The 18,253-nt window shown below is 42.8% G+C and overlaps 1 protein-coding gene across 2 annotated transcripts in view; it reads right to left on the bottom strand.

Moving 5' to 3' along the window:
* Positions 1-10,779: 10,779 nt before the first annotated feature.
* CLCN2 (chloride voltage-gated channel 2) overlaps positions 10,780-18,253 on the bottom strand; it is a 123,257-nt gene continuing 115,783 nt past the window's right edge. For both annotated transcript variants that reach the window (XM_060767399.2, XM_060767400.2), the window contains 3 exons: positions 17,921-18,025; positions 15,906-15,992; positions 10,780-12,328 (listed from right to left, as the gene is read on the bottom strand). In XM_060767399.2, the coding sequence (XP_060623382.1) occupies positions 12,134-12,328; positions 15,906-15,992; positions 17,921-18,025 (387 nt within the window). In that variant the 3' untranslated portion in view covers positions 10,780-12,133. The remainder of the gene's footprint in view (positions 12,329-15,905; positions 15,993-17,920; positions 18,026-18,253) is intronic.

The raw sequence follows: 18,253 nt of genomic DNA, 5'->3' as shown, positions 1-18,253 counted from the left end.
CCCAAATGACAAAAGCTGCCACCCCTGCACACCCACAAGTATTCAAATTTGGGCATATTGGGTACTTGTGCCAGTGAATGAAAATACATCCTGCATATCAGATATTTACATTACTATTCATAACAGCAGCAAAATCATAGTTATGAAGTAGCAGCGAAAATAACTTTATAGTTGGGGTCACCACAACATGAGGAACTGTATTAAGGAGTCGCAGCATTAGGAAGGTTGAGAAACACTGCTTTAGGGTATTTGCACCCATATGAATACCAGGTGCTGTAACTTGCAAACCACCCTTGAGTATTCCTTTTCCAAGAAAACCTATGGGTTGCTATAGGTTGACAAGTGACTTAAAGATGCATAGACACTAGGCTTGGTTAATAAAAAACATGGTTTAAAACTAATTTTGGATGTAGGGGGCACTGGTGGTTCAATTCTAAAGTCAATTCCGATTTTCACAGAAAAAAAATCAAAACTATTCGAAACTTCCGAGACTTCCGAATTCTTTTGTTAATGGTTTGAAAGTGTTATTTCCTGTTTCATTGGGTGGTCTTTATTTTGAAAATAGTTGTTTTACTCCAGAAGTGGGGAAAAGCAAACGGAGGAAATTCCTTTCTTCTCTGGTTTAAAACTGGCTTCTCTGGTTTTAAAACTGGCTTCTCTGGCTAGAGCCGAGGCCAGGGACCAGAAGCGGGGAAAAGCAAGCGGAGGAAATTCCTTCATTCTCTGGTTTAAAACTGGCTTGAGCTGAGGCCAGGAAATTCCTTCCTTTTCTGGTTTAAAATTGGCTTCTCTGGCTTTAAACTGGCTTCTTTGGCTTGAGGTGGAGGCCAGGAAATTCCTTTCTTCTCTGGTTTCAAACTGGCTTAACTGGCTTTAAAACTGGCTTCTCTGGCTTGAGCCGAGGTCAGAGACCAGAAGCGGGGAAAAGCAAGCGGAGGAAATTCCTTCCTTCCCTGGTTTAAAACTGGCTTAAGCTGAGGTCAGGAAATTCCTTCCTTCTCTGGTTTAAAATTGGCTTCCCTGGCTTTAAACTGGCTTCTTTGGCTTGAGCTGGAGGCCAGGAAATTCCTTTCTTCTCTGGTTTCAAACTGGCTTAACTGGCTTTAAAACTGGCTTCTCTGGCTTGAGCCGAGGTCAGAGACCAGAAGTGGGGAAAAGCAAGAGGAGGAAATTCCTTCATTCTCTGGTTTAAAACTGGCTTGAGCTGAGGCCAGGAAATTCCTTCCTTTTCTGGTTTAAAATTGGCTTCTCTGGCTTGATCCAAGGCCAGGGACCAGAAGCGGGGAAAAGCTGAATAATTTCCAACTCACTTCCTGAGTCGTAAGAAAAATGGTGGGAAAAGCTTCAGAAGGGCAAAGGGACTTCCGGTTTATAAAAAAGCTTCGATATCTCTTCAAAAAGGTAAATTTAACGAAATTCTTATGAGCAACGTGTTATCCGAGCGTTTCTATCCATGCCTAATAGACAAACATGGTATGACCAAGTTTCTGACCTCCCACTCTATTCTTTTTAAAGGTTGTGCCCGACTTTTGCGGAAGAGTGACTCTTGGCTCCACTAGCCATCTGTCTCCTTTTTCCCTGTGCAGATGCCAGCTGTGCATTACATCTCTGTACTTGGCTTGCGTGATTTCCGTTTTTCTCTCCCAGTCTATTCCATTTCCAGGATGCCTGGCTCAGCATTTTCAGTTGCAGCTCACTATGTATTTGACAACAGCAGAAATCTGGCCAAAGGGTATGGAGTGGAGGGGAAAGCTGAAGTGTGGAAAACTAGCCATCTAGAAGAGAACAGCCCAAGCTGGTCTTTCGGGGTGCATCAACAATGTAGACTTCATGCTGTTGGCATCACTTTAACTGCCATGGCTCAATGCTATACAGCCCTGGGAGCTGTAGTTTTGCAAGACCTTTGGGTTCCTCTGCCAAAAAATGCTGGTGCCTCACTAAACTACAAATCCCAGGATCCCATAGCATTGAGCCATGCCAGATAAAATGGTGCCAGACACATTGATACTGTAGTGAAGATGTACCTTCAGAATGTATCTATGCATTCATTGACGTTGCAAAGGCATTCAACACTGAATCACAGCGCTCTCTGGACCATCCTCCAAAGAATCGGGTGCCCTAACAAATTTGTGAACATCCTGCGGCTCCTCCATGATGACATGGTGGCAATAGTCTTGGACAGCAATGGCTCCCAAAGTGACCCATTTAAGGTGGAATCAGGTGTCAAACAGGGATGTGTTATTGCCCCAACTTTATTCTCCATCTTCATCGCTATGATACTTCATCTTGTTGATGGGAAGCTTCCAAGAGGAGTGGAAATCATCTATCAGACAGATGGCAAACTATTTAACCTCAGCAAACTGAAAGCCAAAACCAAGGTTTCAACAACATCTGTTCTAGAACTCCAGTATGCTGATGACAATGTCGTCTGTGCACATTCAGAAGAAGACCTACAAGCCACTCTAAACCTTCGCAGAAGCATACGAGAAGCTCGGCCTGTCATTGAGGAAAACTAAAGTCCTCTTCCAGCAGTCACCAGCCAATCCCTCTCCAATGCCAGAGATACAGCTTAATGGTGTAACATTAGAAAACGTTGACCATTTCCGCTCCCTTGGCAGCCACCTCTCCACCAAAGTCAACATTGACACTGAAATACAATACCACCTGAACTCTGTGAGTGCGGCATTTTTCCGAATGAAGCAGAGAGTGTTTGAGGAGACATCCGTGGGGATACCAAGGTGCTTGTTTAAAAGCTATTGTCCTCCCAACCCTGCTATATGCCTGCGAAATGTGGAGTGTCTACAGACATCACAGGCAACTCCTGGAACGGTTCCATCAGTGCTGCCTCCGGAAAATCCTGCAAATCTCTTGGGAAGACAAGTGGACAAATGTCAGCATGCTAGAAGAAGCAAAGACCACTAGCATTGAAGTGATGGTCCTCCGCCTTCAACTTCGCTGTACTGGCCACGTTGTCCAGATGCCTGACCACCATCTCCCAAAGTAGTTGCTCTACCATAAACTCAAGAATGGAAAATAGAATGTTGGCAGGCAGGAAAAGAGATTGAAAGATGGTCTCAAAGCCAACCTTAAAAACTCTGGTATAGAGACTGAGAACTGGGAAGCCCTGGCCCTTGAGCACTCCAGGTGGAGGTCAGCTGTGATCAGCAGTGGTGCAGAATTTGAAGAGGCACGAATGGAGGGAGAAAGGGAGAAAGGTGCCAAGAGGAAGGCGCGTCAAGCCAACCCTGACCGGGACCGCCTTCCATCTGGAAACCAATGCCCTCACTGCAGGAGACGATGCAGATCAAGAATAGGGCTCCATAGTCACCTACGGACCCACCCTGGAGGATTATCCTATTCGAACAACAAGGGATCACCTAAGTAAGTAAGTCAGAATGTATCTATTACAGAAGTTTTACGTCACTGTAATCAGAAGACACAATTACTAGAAAGCTCTACTGCTTTAGTTCATCCGAGTGGATGAAAGCATTCTATTAGAGATGCATTTCACATCAAACAACAAACCTCAGGGTTGTATAAGGAGGAGCAATGTCACTTAAAGTAATATTAGACATCTGTAATTGTAGTGTAGATGCATTCTTTGATATTCTTCCTAAATGTCATTTGCTAAAATCCCTTTGGTGATGAATGGAGGGCAGCTTAAAGGAGCACGCTGGGGATCTACTGAATCTGACTCCCAAATGTCACTGATGAAGTGGGAGAAGAGTGCTCATCTCTGAAAATATACAGACGATTAGGATAGGGAATCTTTCAGAGAAGGAAGACCGATACTGAGAAAAGTGCCCAAGGATTGGGCAGGCCTTGGGGAAATTTGTTTTGGACCACAAATCCCAGAACTCTCCTAAACACATCACCAAGTCAGTGTGGATCTGCTCTGGAAGTTCATGAGCAATATGATATCATTGTTTTTAAAAGGAAAGCTGAATGGATGAATAAAAGAAAAACACTTTCATGAGGCAAATACTTTCATTCAGAGGTTGTTCACATTGAAGAATCAAACATTATATATGCTAAAACGGTTTCTCAACCTGGAGGTCGGGACCCCTGGGGGGGGGTCACAAGGGGGTGTCAGAGAGGTTGTTAAAGACCATCAATATTTTCTGTTTGTCATGGGGGTTCTGTGTGGGAAATTTGGCCCAATTCTATCATTGGTGGGGTTCAGAATGCTCTTTGAGTGTAGGTGAACTATACATCCCAGCAACTACAACTCCTAAATGTCAAGGTCTATTTCCCCCAAACTTCACCAGTGTTCACATTTGGGCATACCGAGTATTCTTGCCAAGTTTGGTCCAGATCCATCATTGTTTGAGTCCACAGTGCTCTCTGGATGCAGGTGAACTACAACTCCCAAACTCAAGGGACAGAGTGCCTATAAACTTGGGAAGAGTTTCCTTGTTGCCACTAAGATGGCATATAAGTGACTTACCTGGATGTGAGTGGCATTTAAATTGATTTCTGCTCAGGGTGACCCTACCATAGGATTTTCTTGGCAAAATTTGTTCAGAGGAGGTTTGCCATTGCCTTCCTCTGAGGCTGAGAGTGTGTGACCTGCTCAAGGTGATTCAGTGGGTTCCCATAACTGGGATCCCACAGAGCTGAAATTCTACTCCAACACTCAAACCGTGACTGGCTTGCGTTGTGTATACGCAAAAAAAAACAAAACCTCACTATTCTTCTTCAAGGAAGAATGACCACATTGCTACCTGCATAAATGTAAGTGCTTTGACATTGAGTTGTCACTGTTTATTTTGCATAATTTATACTGCTTTTGAAAGGTGCAAAGTAGAACATTGAACTTCCATATTCAAACCACTGAATATTTTGCTGAGACAAGCATCTGCACACAATCCTTACTTCTTGCCTGGATGTCAATACACTAGAAAAAATTGCATCAATGTCTCCCTGAAAAATGTAGTCTCAAGACCAAGCCCTGAGACCCGGCAACCTTAATGGCCAAGGACATTCAAAATGGTAGTCCAACACCGTGAAGGCCAAAAGTTGCCCACACTTAAACTACAGCCTTGATTGTGCCCAGGAAAAGATGCCATGCATCTGGCCTCTCTTGGTTTCAATGGGATGTGGCATATAAAAAAGCCAATGTGATTCTAAGCTACATCAATAGGCTTATACTATCTAGATTGTGGGGAGTCATAGTATCACTCTGTTCTGTCTTGGTCAAGCTTCACTTTGAATTCTGTCTAGTTCTTGGCACCACAATTCAAAAAGGATATTGACAAGCTGGAACATGTCAAGAAGGGTGATCAAAGTGGTCAAAGGTCTGGAAGCCAAGCTCTATGAGGAGCAACTTAAAGAGATGGGTATGATTAGCCTGGAGAAGAGAAGGTTAAGAGAAGACCCATGTTTAAATATTTGAAAGGCTATCATATTGAAGAGGGTGCAAGTTTCTTTTCTGCTAGTGCAGAAACTAGGATTCACTGGGTTGCTGTGAGTTTTCTGCGCTGTATGGCCATGTTCCAGAAGCATTCTCTTCTGATGTTTTGCCCACATCTATGGCATGCATCCTCAAAGGTTGTGAAGTCTGTTGGAAACTAGGCAAGTGGGGTTTATGTATCTGTGGAATGTCCAGGGTGGGAAAGAGAACTCTTGTCTGTTGGAGGCAAGAGTGAATGTTGTAATTGGCAACCTTGATCAGCATTTAATGGCCTTGCAGGTTCAAAGCTTAGCTGATTAGATATTGACAAACTGGAATGTGTCCAGAGGAGGGCGACTAAAATGATCAAGGGTCTGGAGAACAAGCCCTATGAAGAGCGGCTTAAAGAGCTGGGCATGTTTCGCCTGAAGAAGAGAAGGCTGAGAGGAGACATGATAGCCATGTATAAATATGTGTAAAGAAGTCACAGGGAGGAGGGAGCAAGCTTGTTTTCTGCTGCCCTGGAGACTAGGACACAATGGAACAATGGCTTCAAACTACAAGAAAGCAGATTCCATCTGAACATGAGGAAGAACTTCCTGACTGTGAGAGCCGTTCACCGAGTGGTGGAGGCTCCTTCTTTGGAAGTTTTTAAGCAGAGGCTGGATGGCCATCTGTCAGGGGTGCTTTGAATGCAACATTCCTGCTTCTTGGCAGAGGTTGGACTGGATGGCCCATGAGGTCTCTTCCAACTCTATGTTTCTATGATTCTATGATTGCTGCCTGGGGAATCTGGCCCTGATTGAGTCTTGTCTGGAATTCCCATGCTTTTTGAGTGTTGCTCTTTATTTACTGTCCTGATTTTAGAGATTTTCAATACTAAGAGCCAGATTTTGTTCATTTTCATGGTTTCTTCATTTCTGTTGAAATTGTCTACCTGTTTGTGGATTTCAATGGCTTCTCTGTGTAGTCTGACATGGAAGTTGTGAGAATGGCCCAGCATTTCTGTCTTCTCAGATAATACGCTGTGTCCAGGCTGGTACATCAGGTGCTCTACTATGGCTGACTTCTCTGGTTGAATTATTTTGCAGTGCCTTTCATATTCCTTGATTTGTATTCAGGTGCTGTGTTTGGTGGTCAAGCAGAAAAGAGTTATCGAAGGATTTCATGGCTGGAATCACTGGATTGTTGTAGGTTTTTTGGGCTATATGGCTATGTTATAGAAACATTCTCTCCTGATGTTTCGCCTGCAAGCATCCTCAGAAGATGCTTGCCATAGATGGAGGTGAAATGTCAGGAGACAAGGCTTCTAGAACATGGCCATGCAGCCCAAAAAACCTACAACAACCCAGAAAAGAGTTATTTCTCCCTCCCTGGACATTCCACAGATATATAAATCTCACTTGCCTAGTTTTCAACAGATCCCCCAACCTCTGAGGATGCCTGCTATTGATGTGGGCAAAACATCAGAAGAGAATGCTTCTGGAACATGGCCATACAGTTGAGAAAACTCATAGTGACCCAGTGATTCCGGCCAGGAAAGCCTTCAACAACTAGGATTCAAACTGCAAGAAAAAAAATCCACCTAAATGTGAGGTAAACAACTTCCTGGTAGCAATTGCTGGTCGACTGGTAATATGCTGCCTGAGAGTCTGGTGGAGTCCCCTTCTCTAGATGTTTTTGAACAGAAGCTGTATGGCCATCTGTCAGGAGTGCTTTATGTGTTCCTGCATGGCAAGGAGGTTGGACTGGATGGCCTTGTGGTCTCTTCCAACTCTACAGTTATGTGAATCTGTGATATATTTTTTTCCGCACCATGTACCTCATTAAGCAGCAAAGTCACCTCAAAGTCCTTCTCTGGGCTGAACCGAGGTCAGATCAGGAGGTACAGCAGGAGCCAGCTGGTGTCAGCCGGGGCAGCAGCTGCGGGGCCAGAGGTTGGAAGGTTGCAGGCCTCCGAGCACCAAGGTCTGCATGCTGTTAACTCCGGGCAATGTATTAAGCACAAGGACGGGCCATGGTGTCTGTCATTGCGCATGGCGCTCAAGCTCCAGGCAGACATTCACCTTCTGCATCCGCTGTGACAAGAGGGAGGAGGATTCTCTCCATCAGGATGGTGAGTTGTGGGAGGGAAATCATAATACATAATCCCCAGCATGCTAATTTTATGTATTTTTGGAATCCATTGGCTTCTTTTCATCTTGGAGAGAAGTGACCAGTGGGGTGTCAGAGGGTTCTCTCCTGGGCCCAATGTGTTTCAGCGTCTTTATCAATGACTTGAACGGTGGAATAGGGGACATGCTTATCAAATCTGCAGATGACACCCAATGGGGAGGGAGAAATAATACCCCAAACGACAGGATCAGAATCTAAGATGACCTGAACAGATTGCCGGTCCCCTCATATTTTGAGTTTGCACTAGCCTCGGCCCGGTCTTTTAATTGCAGGGTTATTTTTAAAATATATATGTGGTATTGTGATAATTTTATGCTTACGTTGTTTTGTTAATTTTATGTTATGCTGTTTACTCTGTATGTTTTAGTGATGTTACTTGGAAACTGCCCTGAGTCCCCCTTGGGAGGATAGAGAGGTATATATAATAATAATTATTATTATTATTGCTGGGCCAATTTCAACAAGAAGAAATCTAAGGTGCCACACTTACTTAGGCAGGAAAAAACCTGAAATAGATATTGGATGGGTGACATCTGGCTTGAAATCAGTACACATGAAAAGGATCCTGGACTCATCGCTGAGCCTGGAACCTCAGGTTTCGGCGGTGACCAGGGGAGCATTTGCACAGCTAAAACTTATGCGCCAGCTGCGCCCGTACCTTGGGAAGTCTGACCTGGCCACAGTAGTCCACGCTCTGGTTACATCCCGTTTAGACTACTGCAACACTCTCTATGTGGGGTTGCCTTTGAAGACGGCTCGGAAGCTTCAACTAGTCCAACGTTCGGCAGCCATGATTCTAACAGGAGCGGAATGCAGGGAGCATACAACCCCCCTGTTGCACCAACTCCACTGGCTACCGATTTGCTACCGGGCTCAATTCAAAGTGCTGGCGTTGACCTTTAAAGCCCTAACGGTTGTATAATGTGTTATGATGTTAACTGTTTTTTATACCGTGTTATTGTAGCATTGAATTTTTGGTGTTCTTGTGAGTCACCTAAGGGCTGAGAACAGCGGTATACAAATAAAGTAAATAAAGTAAATAAATAAATTTAGCAATCTTAATAGATTATAAGCTGAAGATGAGCCAACAGTGTTATACAGCAGCAGCATGCTGGAAGAAGCAGAGACCATCAGCATTGAAGCAATGGTCCTCCAACATCAACTCCGCTGGGCCGGCCACGTTGTCCGGATGCCTGACCACCGTCTCCCAGAGCAGTTGCTGTACTCTGAACTTAAGAATGGAAAATGAAACGTTGGTGTACAGGAAAAGAAATTTAAAGATGGCCTCAAAGCCAACCTTAACATCTCTGGCATAGACACTGAGAACTGGGAAGCCCTGGCCCTTGAGCGCTCCAGCTGGAGGTCAGCTGTGACCAGCAGTGCTGCAGAATTCGAGGAGGCACGAGTGGAGGGTGAAAGAGAGAAACACGCTAGAAGGAAGGCGTGTCAAGCCAACCCCGACCGGGACCGCCTTCTACCTGGAAACCAATGCCCTCACTGAGGAAGAAGATGCAGAGCAAGAATAGGGCTCCACAGTGACATACGGACCCACAAGGAAACCCATAATGGAGGACCATCTTACTTGTCCAATGAGGGATCGCCTAAGTAAGTAACAGCAGCGAAAAGAGTGAATGCAGTTGTCAGCTGCATCAATAGTAGTATAGTGTCAAGATCAAGGGAGGTCATAGTCTCACTTAATTCTTCCTTGGTCATACATCACGTGGAATAACACTGTGTCCAGTTCTGGACACTCCAATTCAAGAAGGACATTGACAAGTTGAAAGGTGTCTTAGAAAAGGACAACAGAAATGTTCAAAGGTGTGGAAGGCAAGCCCTATGAGGAGTGGCTGAGGGTACTGGGTATGTTGAGCTTGGAGAAGAGAAGATGGGGACATGATAGCCATGTTTAAATATTTGAAAGGATACCATATTGAGGAGTGAGTCTGCAGCAATGATGTCCTGTGACTATGTTGGTTTGCCACCAACATGTGAGAAGATCCTTTGGAAGACACCAGACAATCCCAGAATGATGTGTTGTAGAAGGCTTTCATGGCTGGAATTACTGGGTTGTTGTGAGTTTTCCAGGCTGCATGGCCCTGTTCCCAAAGCATTCTCTTCTGACGTTTCACCTGCATCTATGGCAGGCATCCTCAGAGGTTGTGAGGTCTGGGTTGTTGTAGGTTTTTTCGGGCTATATGGCCATGGTCTAGAGGCATTCTCTCCTGACGTTTCACCTGCATCTATGGCAAGATATATAAACCCCTTTTCCTAGTTCCAACAGACCTCACTGCCTCTGAGAATTATGCCTCTAGACCATGGCCATATAGCCCGAAAAAACCTACAACCCAGTGATTCCGGCCATGAAAGCCTTCAACAATACGTTGTGAGGTCTGTTGGAAACTAGGAAAATGGGGTTTATCTATCTGTGGAATACTGTCCAGGGTGGGAGAAAGAACTCTTGTCTGTTTGAGATAGATGTGAATGTTTCAAATGTCCACCTTGATTAGCATTTAATGGCCTAGTAGTTTCCTCGGGGAATCCTTTGTTAGGTGGTGATTAGATGGCCCTCATTGCTTCTTGTCTGGAATTTCCATTTTTGAGTGTTGTTCTTTATTTACTGTTACGATTTTAGAGATTTTTAGTACTAGTAGCTAGATTTTGTTCATTTTCAGGATTTCTTTCTTTCTGTTGGAATTGTCCACAAGATTGTGGATTTAAATGGCTTTGTTGGGACCTTTGTGGGAAGAGTTTTTTCTCCCACCGGGACTTTCAGCAGTGGAACTCTCTGCCCCGGAGTGTGGTGGAGGCTCCTTCTTTGGAAGCTTTTAAACAGAGGCTGGATGGCCATCTGTCAGGGGTGATTTGAATGCAATATTCCTGCTTCTTGGCAGGGAGTTGGACTGGATGGACCATGAGGTCTCTTCCAACTCTTTGATTCTATAATTCTATGATGCTATGATTCCACAGATAGATAAACCTTATTTTCCTAGTTCCAACAGACCTCACAATCTCTGAGGATACCTGCCATAGATGCAGGCGAAACGTCAGGAGAGAATGCTTTGGGAACATGGCATACAGCTTGGAAAATTCACAACAATGCAATCCCAGTATGAGTTCCTAATCCATGCCCTTCCCTGTTATCTTTCCCAAAAGAAACTGGTCCAAGGTTCCAGCAGGACTGTGATTTAGGAAGACGCCAGACACTTGTTGGGTTGTTTCTTTGACCATTCTATTTGCAATCTCTTTCTTTTATTAAATTAATATAAAAATGCTCTGTATTTACAATTCAGGTGCCATCCCCACTTTCCTCTCCCCACCCCTGGATTCAAGCATCGGGTGGGCCCCACGCAGAGGAGTGGGGAAGGGACAGTCGTTCAGAGTCTTTATTTGTCGTTGAGGATGGCTGGGTGAAGGAAAGGCTGCCCAAGGCTCAGTAGTTAAAGAGATCCAGTGTTCAACTTAATTTATACCCACACACTATTCATTCATAAGAATGGGCAGTGTGGTGACGTGTCCAGTATTTAGCAAGAAAGCCCCTTCCCAAATCAGAGAGCCATGAACCATTGACTGCATGCCAAATACATCATGGTAAGGCAGTGGGGTTAGGGAAGGACTAAGGCAGCCATATAGCAGAGCGGAACTTGGGGCACATTACATTTCTGGATTATAATGCCCTGAATCCCTGTGCAGGATAGTGGGATTCTGGGAGCTGGAGTCCAAAAATAAGAGAGACGTCCCCAAGCTTTGCTTCGCGTACCATTCAGGAATATTGAACCCAGGCGCCCCAACGGCAAGGGATGATGTGACCTATAGTCCAGAACACCCACAGCACAGCAGATTGGCAAAAGCCGTACTAAAGGATAGGACCAGCCTAAGCCCAAAGGTGGTCTGCTCCAAGTAAGAAGCACCGCACGCCTCTTTCGTTAGGAAGAGACTCCCACCAAGAAAGCCACCTCACACTCTTCACATGGTTAGCTTTCCCTCTTTTTGAAGGTTTTGCCCCATAGCAGAGCTTGCTGGAAAAATAGGCTTACAAAGTGGTAAGGAAAAGTAGCGTTGAATGAGCAAGCCCTGAGATCAAGGGGCAAGATCAAAAAGGCCGCCAGGATGTGCGGTGGAAGAAAGCACAGCCCCACAATATGGGGACAGGTGTGACGTCTTCGGCATCCAGTGGGCAGGACAGAGAATTGGAGATTCCTTTGGAGACTTGAACCCTAGAGACATGGATAGGGCTCTTCACAGGGAATCTTGAAGCTTTCCACAGCAGGAATGTGTTCTGCTCCTTCCACACTTTCCAACCAAGGACAGGAAAGGGGGCAACCTTGGGGTTCAATCCCATTGCTTACTTCGCGAGACTTGGCCTTAAGTCTCTTTTCTCATCCAGTGGCTTCTGGAAAGCATGTGTTTGAGGTCCCAGGACCCTGGGTTGGAATGCTGAGCAAGGCACTGCCATCCCCACCCTCCACGTGGGTTTGGGCTGGAACAAAGCAGCTCATGGGAGGGGATGGGCCATCAACGTAGACCTATCATATCCACCGATACTCCGTACGTCCTCTTCCGCCACCGTCATTGGCACTTGTCGTCGCTTTCGGAAGGGCTGGACTCGCGGGGGATGGAGTGCCGGTGCCGCCGGTCCCACAGCTGGTGGATTTCGGTGGCCTCCGTCTCACTGCTGCTGGTGGTGCTGTCACGGAAGCTGGCCAGCGGAGGACGGACCTTCACGCCCTTGGCTGTGACTGAGCCCTCAATGGCTTTTCGCAGCTGGAGGGAAGGGAAGAGCAAAAGGAATGGGATGAGGGAGGCCATTAGGACCCCAGTCTCATTCACACTGTATAATTATAGAACTTCAATATACTGTATATACTCAAGTATAAGCCTAGTTTTTCAGGCCCTTTTTTAGGCTAAAAAGGTTCCCCTCGGCTTATACTCGAGTCAAGGTTATTTATTATTTTACTATGTTATTAGTATTATTTTTAGTACATTTATTATTTTACTCTATTACTGCTATTAAATTTCCATTATTGACTCTATTATTATTATTATTACTACTACTATTACTATTACTATTATTATTATTACATTTATTATTTTACTCTATTCCTGTTATTAAATTTCCATTATTGACTCATTATTATTATTATTATTATTATTATTATTATTATTATTACTATTATTATTATTACATTTATCATTTTACTCTATTACTGTTATTAAATTTCCATTATTTACTTTATTATTATTATTATTATTATTATTATTATTACATTTATTATTTTACTCTATTACTGTTATTAAATCTCCATTATTTACTCTATTATTATTATTATTATTACATTTATTATTTTACTCTATTACTGTTATTAAATTTCCATTATTTACTCTATTATTATTACTATTATTATTATTATTACATTTATTATTTTACTCTATTACTGTTATTAAATTTCCATTATTTACTCTATTATTATTATTATTACTATTATTATTATTACATTTATTATTTTACTCTATGTATTATTATTATTATTATTATTACCTTTACATTATTTTACTGTACTATTATTTTTATTACATTTATTACTTTATTCTATGTATTATTATTATTATTATTATTACATTTATTATTTTACTCTCTTTATTATTATCGGAAGGATACGTAAGCACATTTACATTGAGGAAGGTTAGCATAATGGTTTGGACAGCTGGACAGTCTTATCTTAAATTACAGTTTTATGTAAATACACAAAAACATTTAACCTACTGATGATTATCAGTAGCATCTGCATTTCTCACCCTCGACTTATACTCGAGTCAATACATTTTCAGAGTTCCTTATGGTAAAATTAGGTGCCTCGCCTTATATTCGGGTCGGCTTATACTCGAGTATATACAGTAATTTTGACTTATTGTGGCTGCATCCTATGCAAAGTTGGAATGTATAGTTTTATGGAGGCTCATGGTGTACAGCAATCTCGCCTGTTTCCAAGTGGTATATAACAAAGACAACAAAAACAATAGCTGCAATTGATGAAAAAAATAATTCAAAATATGTCTTCAAAACTAAGAGGAAAGTGGTGACATTAACTTTCTGTGGGACAGAGGTAAAGTATACTCGAGTATAAGCCGACCCGAATATAAGCCGAGGCACCTAATTTTACCACAAAAAACTGGGAAAAGAAATTGACTTGAGTATAAGCCAAAGGTGGGAAATGCAGCAGCTACTGGTAAATAAAAAATAGATACCAATAACATTACATTAGCTGAGGCACCAGTAGGTTAAATGTTTTCGAATACTTACACAAAACTGTAATTTAAGAGAAGACTGACCAACTCTGATTAAACCATTATTTTAACCTTCTTTGACGTAAATATGCTTATGTATCCTTCCAATAACAATAAAGAGAGTAAAATAATAAATGTAATAATAATAATAATAATAATAATAATAATAATAATAATGTTCGACTCATGATCGAGTGTGGTCTACTCCATGAGGTTACGACTCATGATTTTTTAATACGAAATCCAGCATATAGATCTCATTTGCTGTGACATACTGTGTTTTGTGTCAGTATAATAATAATAATAATAATAATAATAATAATAATAATAGAGTAAAATACATCACACAGTCCAAGACGCTTGGGAAGTGTTTGACTTGTGCTTTTGTGATACGAAATCCAGCATATAGATCTCGTTTGCTGTGACATACTGTGTTTTGTGTCAGTATAATAATAATAATAATAATAATAATAATAATAATAATAGAGTAAAATACATCACACAGTCCAAGACGCTTGGGAAGTGTTCGACTTGTGCTTTTGTGATACGAAATCCAGCATATAGATCTCGTTTGCTGTGACACACTGTATTTTTGTGTCAGTAAAATAATAATAGAGTAAAATAATGGAAATGTAATAATAACCGTAATAATAGAGTAAAATAATAAAAGTAATAATAATAGAGTAAAATAATAAATGTAATAACAATAATAAAGTAAAATAATAAATGTAATACTAATAATAGAATAAAAAGATAAATGTAATAATAATAATAATAACAATAATAAATAAGAGTAAAATACATCCTCAGCTGCTGCAAGAAGATCGCACAGACAGACTACAAGCAGAGGCACAACACTGTTGCTCAGATGATTCATTGGAACTTGTGCCACAAATACCATCTGCCTGTGACAAAGAACTGCTGGGATCACAAGCCGGAAAAAGTTACAGAGAATGAACACGTCAAACTACTCTGGGAGTTCTGGATTCAGACAGACAGAGTTTTGGAGCACAATACTCCTGACCTCACAATCGTGTTAAAAAACGAAGTATGGATTGTCAATGTTGCAGTCCCAGGTGACAGCAGGATTGCAGAGAAACAACTGGAAAAGCTCACACGATATGAGGATTTAAAGATCGAACTGCAAAGACTCTGGCACAAACCAGTAAAGGTGGTCCCAGTGGTGATCGGCACACTGGGTACAGTGCCTAAAGACCTTGGCCTGCACTTAAACACAATCGGCGCTGACAAGATTACCATCTGCCAGCTGCAAAAGGCCACCTTACTGGGATCTGCACGGATTATTTGGCGATACATCACACAGTCCTAGACACTTGGGAAGTGTCCGACGTGTGATCCAATACAACAGCCAGCGGAGTGTCTGCCGTGGACTCATCTTGTTGTGTTTCAAATAATAATAATAATAATAATAATAATAATAATAATAATAATGTAAAATAATACAGGGTTAGTCAAAATGAATAGGCCAATAAGATATACAATTAATTTTCTTATTGGCCTATTCATTTTGACTAACCCTGTAAATAACCTTGACTCGAGTATAAGCCAAAGGGGATTTTTTCAGCCTAAAAAAGGGCTGAAAAACTAGGCTTACACTTGAGTATATACAGTAAGTATTCAATTGCCATCCGAAACACTCTGTACTGGTAGCCTACCTAATTGTAATGAAATGATAACATGGCGAGTGCCACAGATGATATCTCTGCACTATAATCAAAATGAACTTCGTTACACCATGAAGTGAGACACTCTCCAACAATGTAAAGGTGGAACAGTCTATACAGGACAAACTCATCTATCAGAAAGTCTGATACTACACTTTATAGGGTCTCCTAAGAACCAACTGGCCATGCTAGCTGGGCAATTCTGGGAATTGCAATTCAAAGAAGTATCCCCCTCCCTCCACAAACATTTTTTCCTTCTTAATTAATGTAAAAAAACTGATGGAAGGGAAGGGGTCAAACCTAAACTCAGGCATTTGTGATAATTACATGACAACAACAGGGGAGCAACCCCTTTTCTCAAGGATACTCACTTCCTTCAGGGACACCATGCCAATAAGGCGTCCAATGCTGGTGACATAGGCATGGTCCACTCCCAGGAGGGAGAAGATGGTGTGCGTCTGTGGGAAACAAATGTAGTGTTAAGTTAATCTTCTTCAGACTTGGATGATATTCAACCAGCTCTTTTTATGCAGTTTGGTAAAGTTCCTTTTGTGTAATGACGACTTCCAGAATCCTCTTTTTCATGTTGATTGGGTGCTCCTTGGAGTTGGATGTCCAGAAAGGGACATTTTTCATGCTGGAGCCCTTCTAATCTTGGAGCTGAAGGCAAGGATCCATCTCTCCAGGGTGAACCTATTTTGCTCCCACACCCCAATACTTCTGCTCTTGATACATCCTGAATAGACTACTGCTCTTGTTGCATCCCGAATAGACTACTGCAACGCTCTCTACGTGGGGCTGCCTTTGAAGACCTCTTGGAAGCTTCAACTAGTCCAACGGTTGGCAGCCAGGTTGCTCACTGGAGCGGCGTACAGGGCCTTCTCAGCAGTGGCCCCCCCGTCTGTGGAACTCTCTCCCTAAGGACACCCCTCCTGTCCTTTAGAAGACAACTGAAGACTTGGCTTTGGGGCCAGGCGTTCGATTAGTGGACAGTGGCAACTGGCAAGAAAACTTAGGATATCTGCAAAATTGGATTTCCCCCGGATTTGGACTTGGTTTTAATTGGCATGTTTAATTTATTCCAAGAAGAGAAAAGTAGGTATATAGTATATGTAATGGACTATCCACTTCTGTAGAACTTCTCTGAAAGATATTGAATTTGGTAACACTTCACTCAAGTATTACCATACCATTGATTGCTCCCTCCTCCCTGTGGCTTCCTCTCACATATTTATACATGGCTATCATGTCTCCTCTCATTCTTCTATTCTTCAGGCTAAACATGCCCAGCTCTTTAAGCCACTCCTCATAGGGCTTGTTCTCCAGACCCTTGATCATTTTAGTTGCCCTTCTCTGGACACATTCCAGCTTGTCAACATCTCCTTTCAGTTGTGGTGCCCAGAAGGGATCACCACAATTCCAGCCTGTCTTGATTATGAGACTTGAAGGCTTTGCCTACAATGTGCTCACTTTGCATTGGTGTACTTTTTTGTGTCCGGAGCGACTTGAGAAACTGCAAGTTGCTTCTGATGTGAGGGAATTGGCTGTCTGCAAGGACACTGCCCAGAATCATAGAATCAAAGAGTTGGAAGAGACCTCATGGGCCATCCAGTCCAACCCCATTCTGCCAAGAAGCAGGAATATTGCATTCAAATCATCCCTGACAGATGGCCATCCAGCCTCTGTTTAAAAGCTTCCAAAGAAAGAGCCTCCACCACACTCCGGGGCAGAGAGTTCCACTGCTGAACGACACCCAAATGTCTGATGTTCTGCCATCCTTGTGGAAGGCTTCTCTCATGTCCCCACATTGGGAGCTGGAGCCGACAGAGGGAGCTCAACCTGCTCTCCCTGGATTCGAACCACTGACCTGTCAGTCATTAGTCCTGCCAGCACAAGGATTTAACCCATTGTGCCACTGGGGGTTCCTATTGCTGTACTTATTATGGGAGACATAGATTTACGCCGCCCACTTTGCAATCCCAATTTAGCCAAGCTTCCCTGAGGATTTCTCCAGACATTTTTCTACTCCTCATGCTATTCCTAGCTGTTACAATCCCCATGAGAGCTAGGCATTTGAGGTTTTATAAAGCAATATCAAACAAAATGAAAGCTGAGATAGTCAAGCAGTGGAAATCCAGATTAGGGAGAATTTCCTGAAAATAAGAGTTGTTTGACAGTGGAATTGGAAGGTGGCAGATTCCTCTTTGTTGCAGGTTTCTAAACAGGAGTTGGATAGCCACCTCTCACACAGTGCTAGGTTTTCTGCCCTAGCAGGAGGTTGGACTAGATGTCCCCTGGGGATCCTTACAATGGTTTTGCACGACATATCCTGCACTTCTTTATGTGCAGCATCAGAGGACCTTGATTACTTCTACTCTCTTTCTACCTTGTGCAAAGAAGTGCGTTCCACCAGCTGGAATGGCGCAGGGTCAATTTTGCAGCTGTTGAAGTTGACAAACTGATCAAGCTGCTGTTCCTCCCACTCCAGGATCTGAAAGTCAAGACACCAGATTAATGGGTTGGCCAGGAAAAGCTGCCACATCCTGCCTGCCTCCATGGGCTGTATTGGGTTGGTTTTGTCATTTGGGAGTTGTAGTTGCTGGGATTTATAGTTTACCTACAATAAAAGAGCATTCAGAACTGCAACAGTGATGGAATTGAACCAAACTTGGCACACAGAACTCCCATGACCAACAGAAATTACTGGAGGGGTTTGGCG

Source organism: Anolis sagrei, chromosome 3, assembly GCF_037176765.1.
Source record: "Anolis sagrei isolate rAnoSag1 chromosome 3, rAnoSag1.mat, whole genome shotgun sequence".
NCBI lineage: Eukaryota > Metazoa > Chordata > Lepidosauria > Squamata > Dactyloidae > Anolis > Anolis sagrei.
The sequence above is the reverse complement of the archived record's forward strand: the minus strand, read 5'-3'. Positions and strand labels throughout refer to the sequence as shown.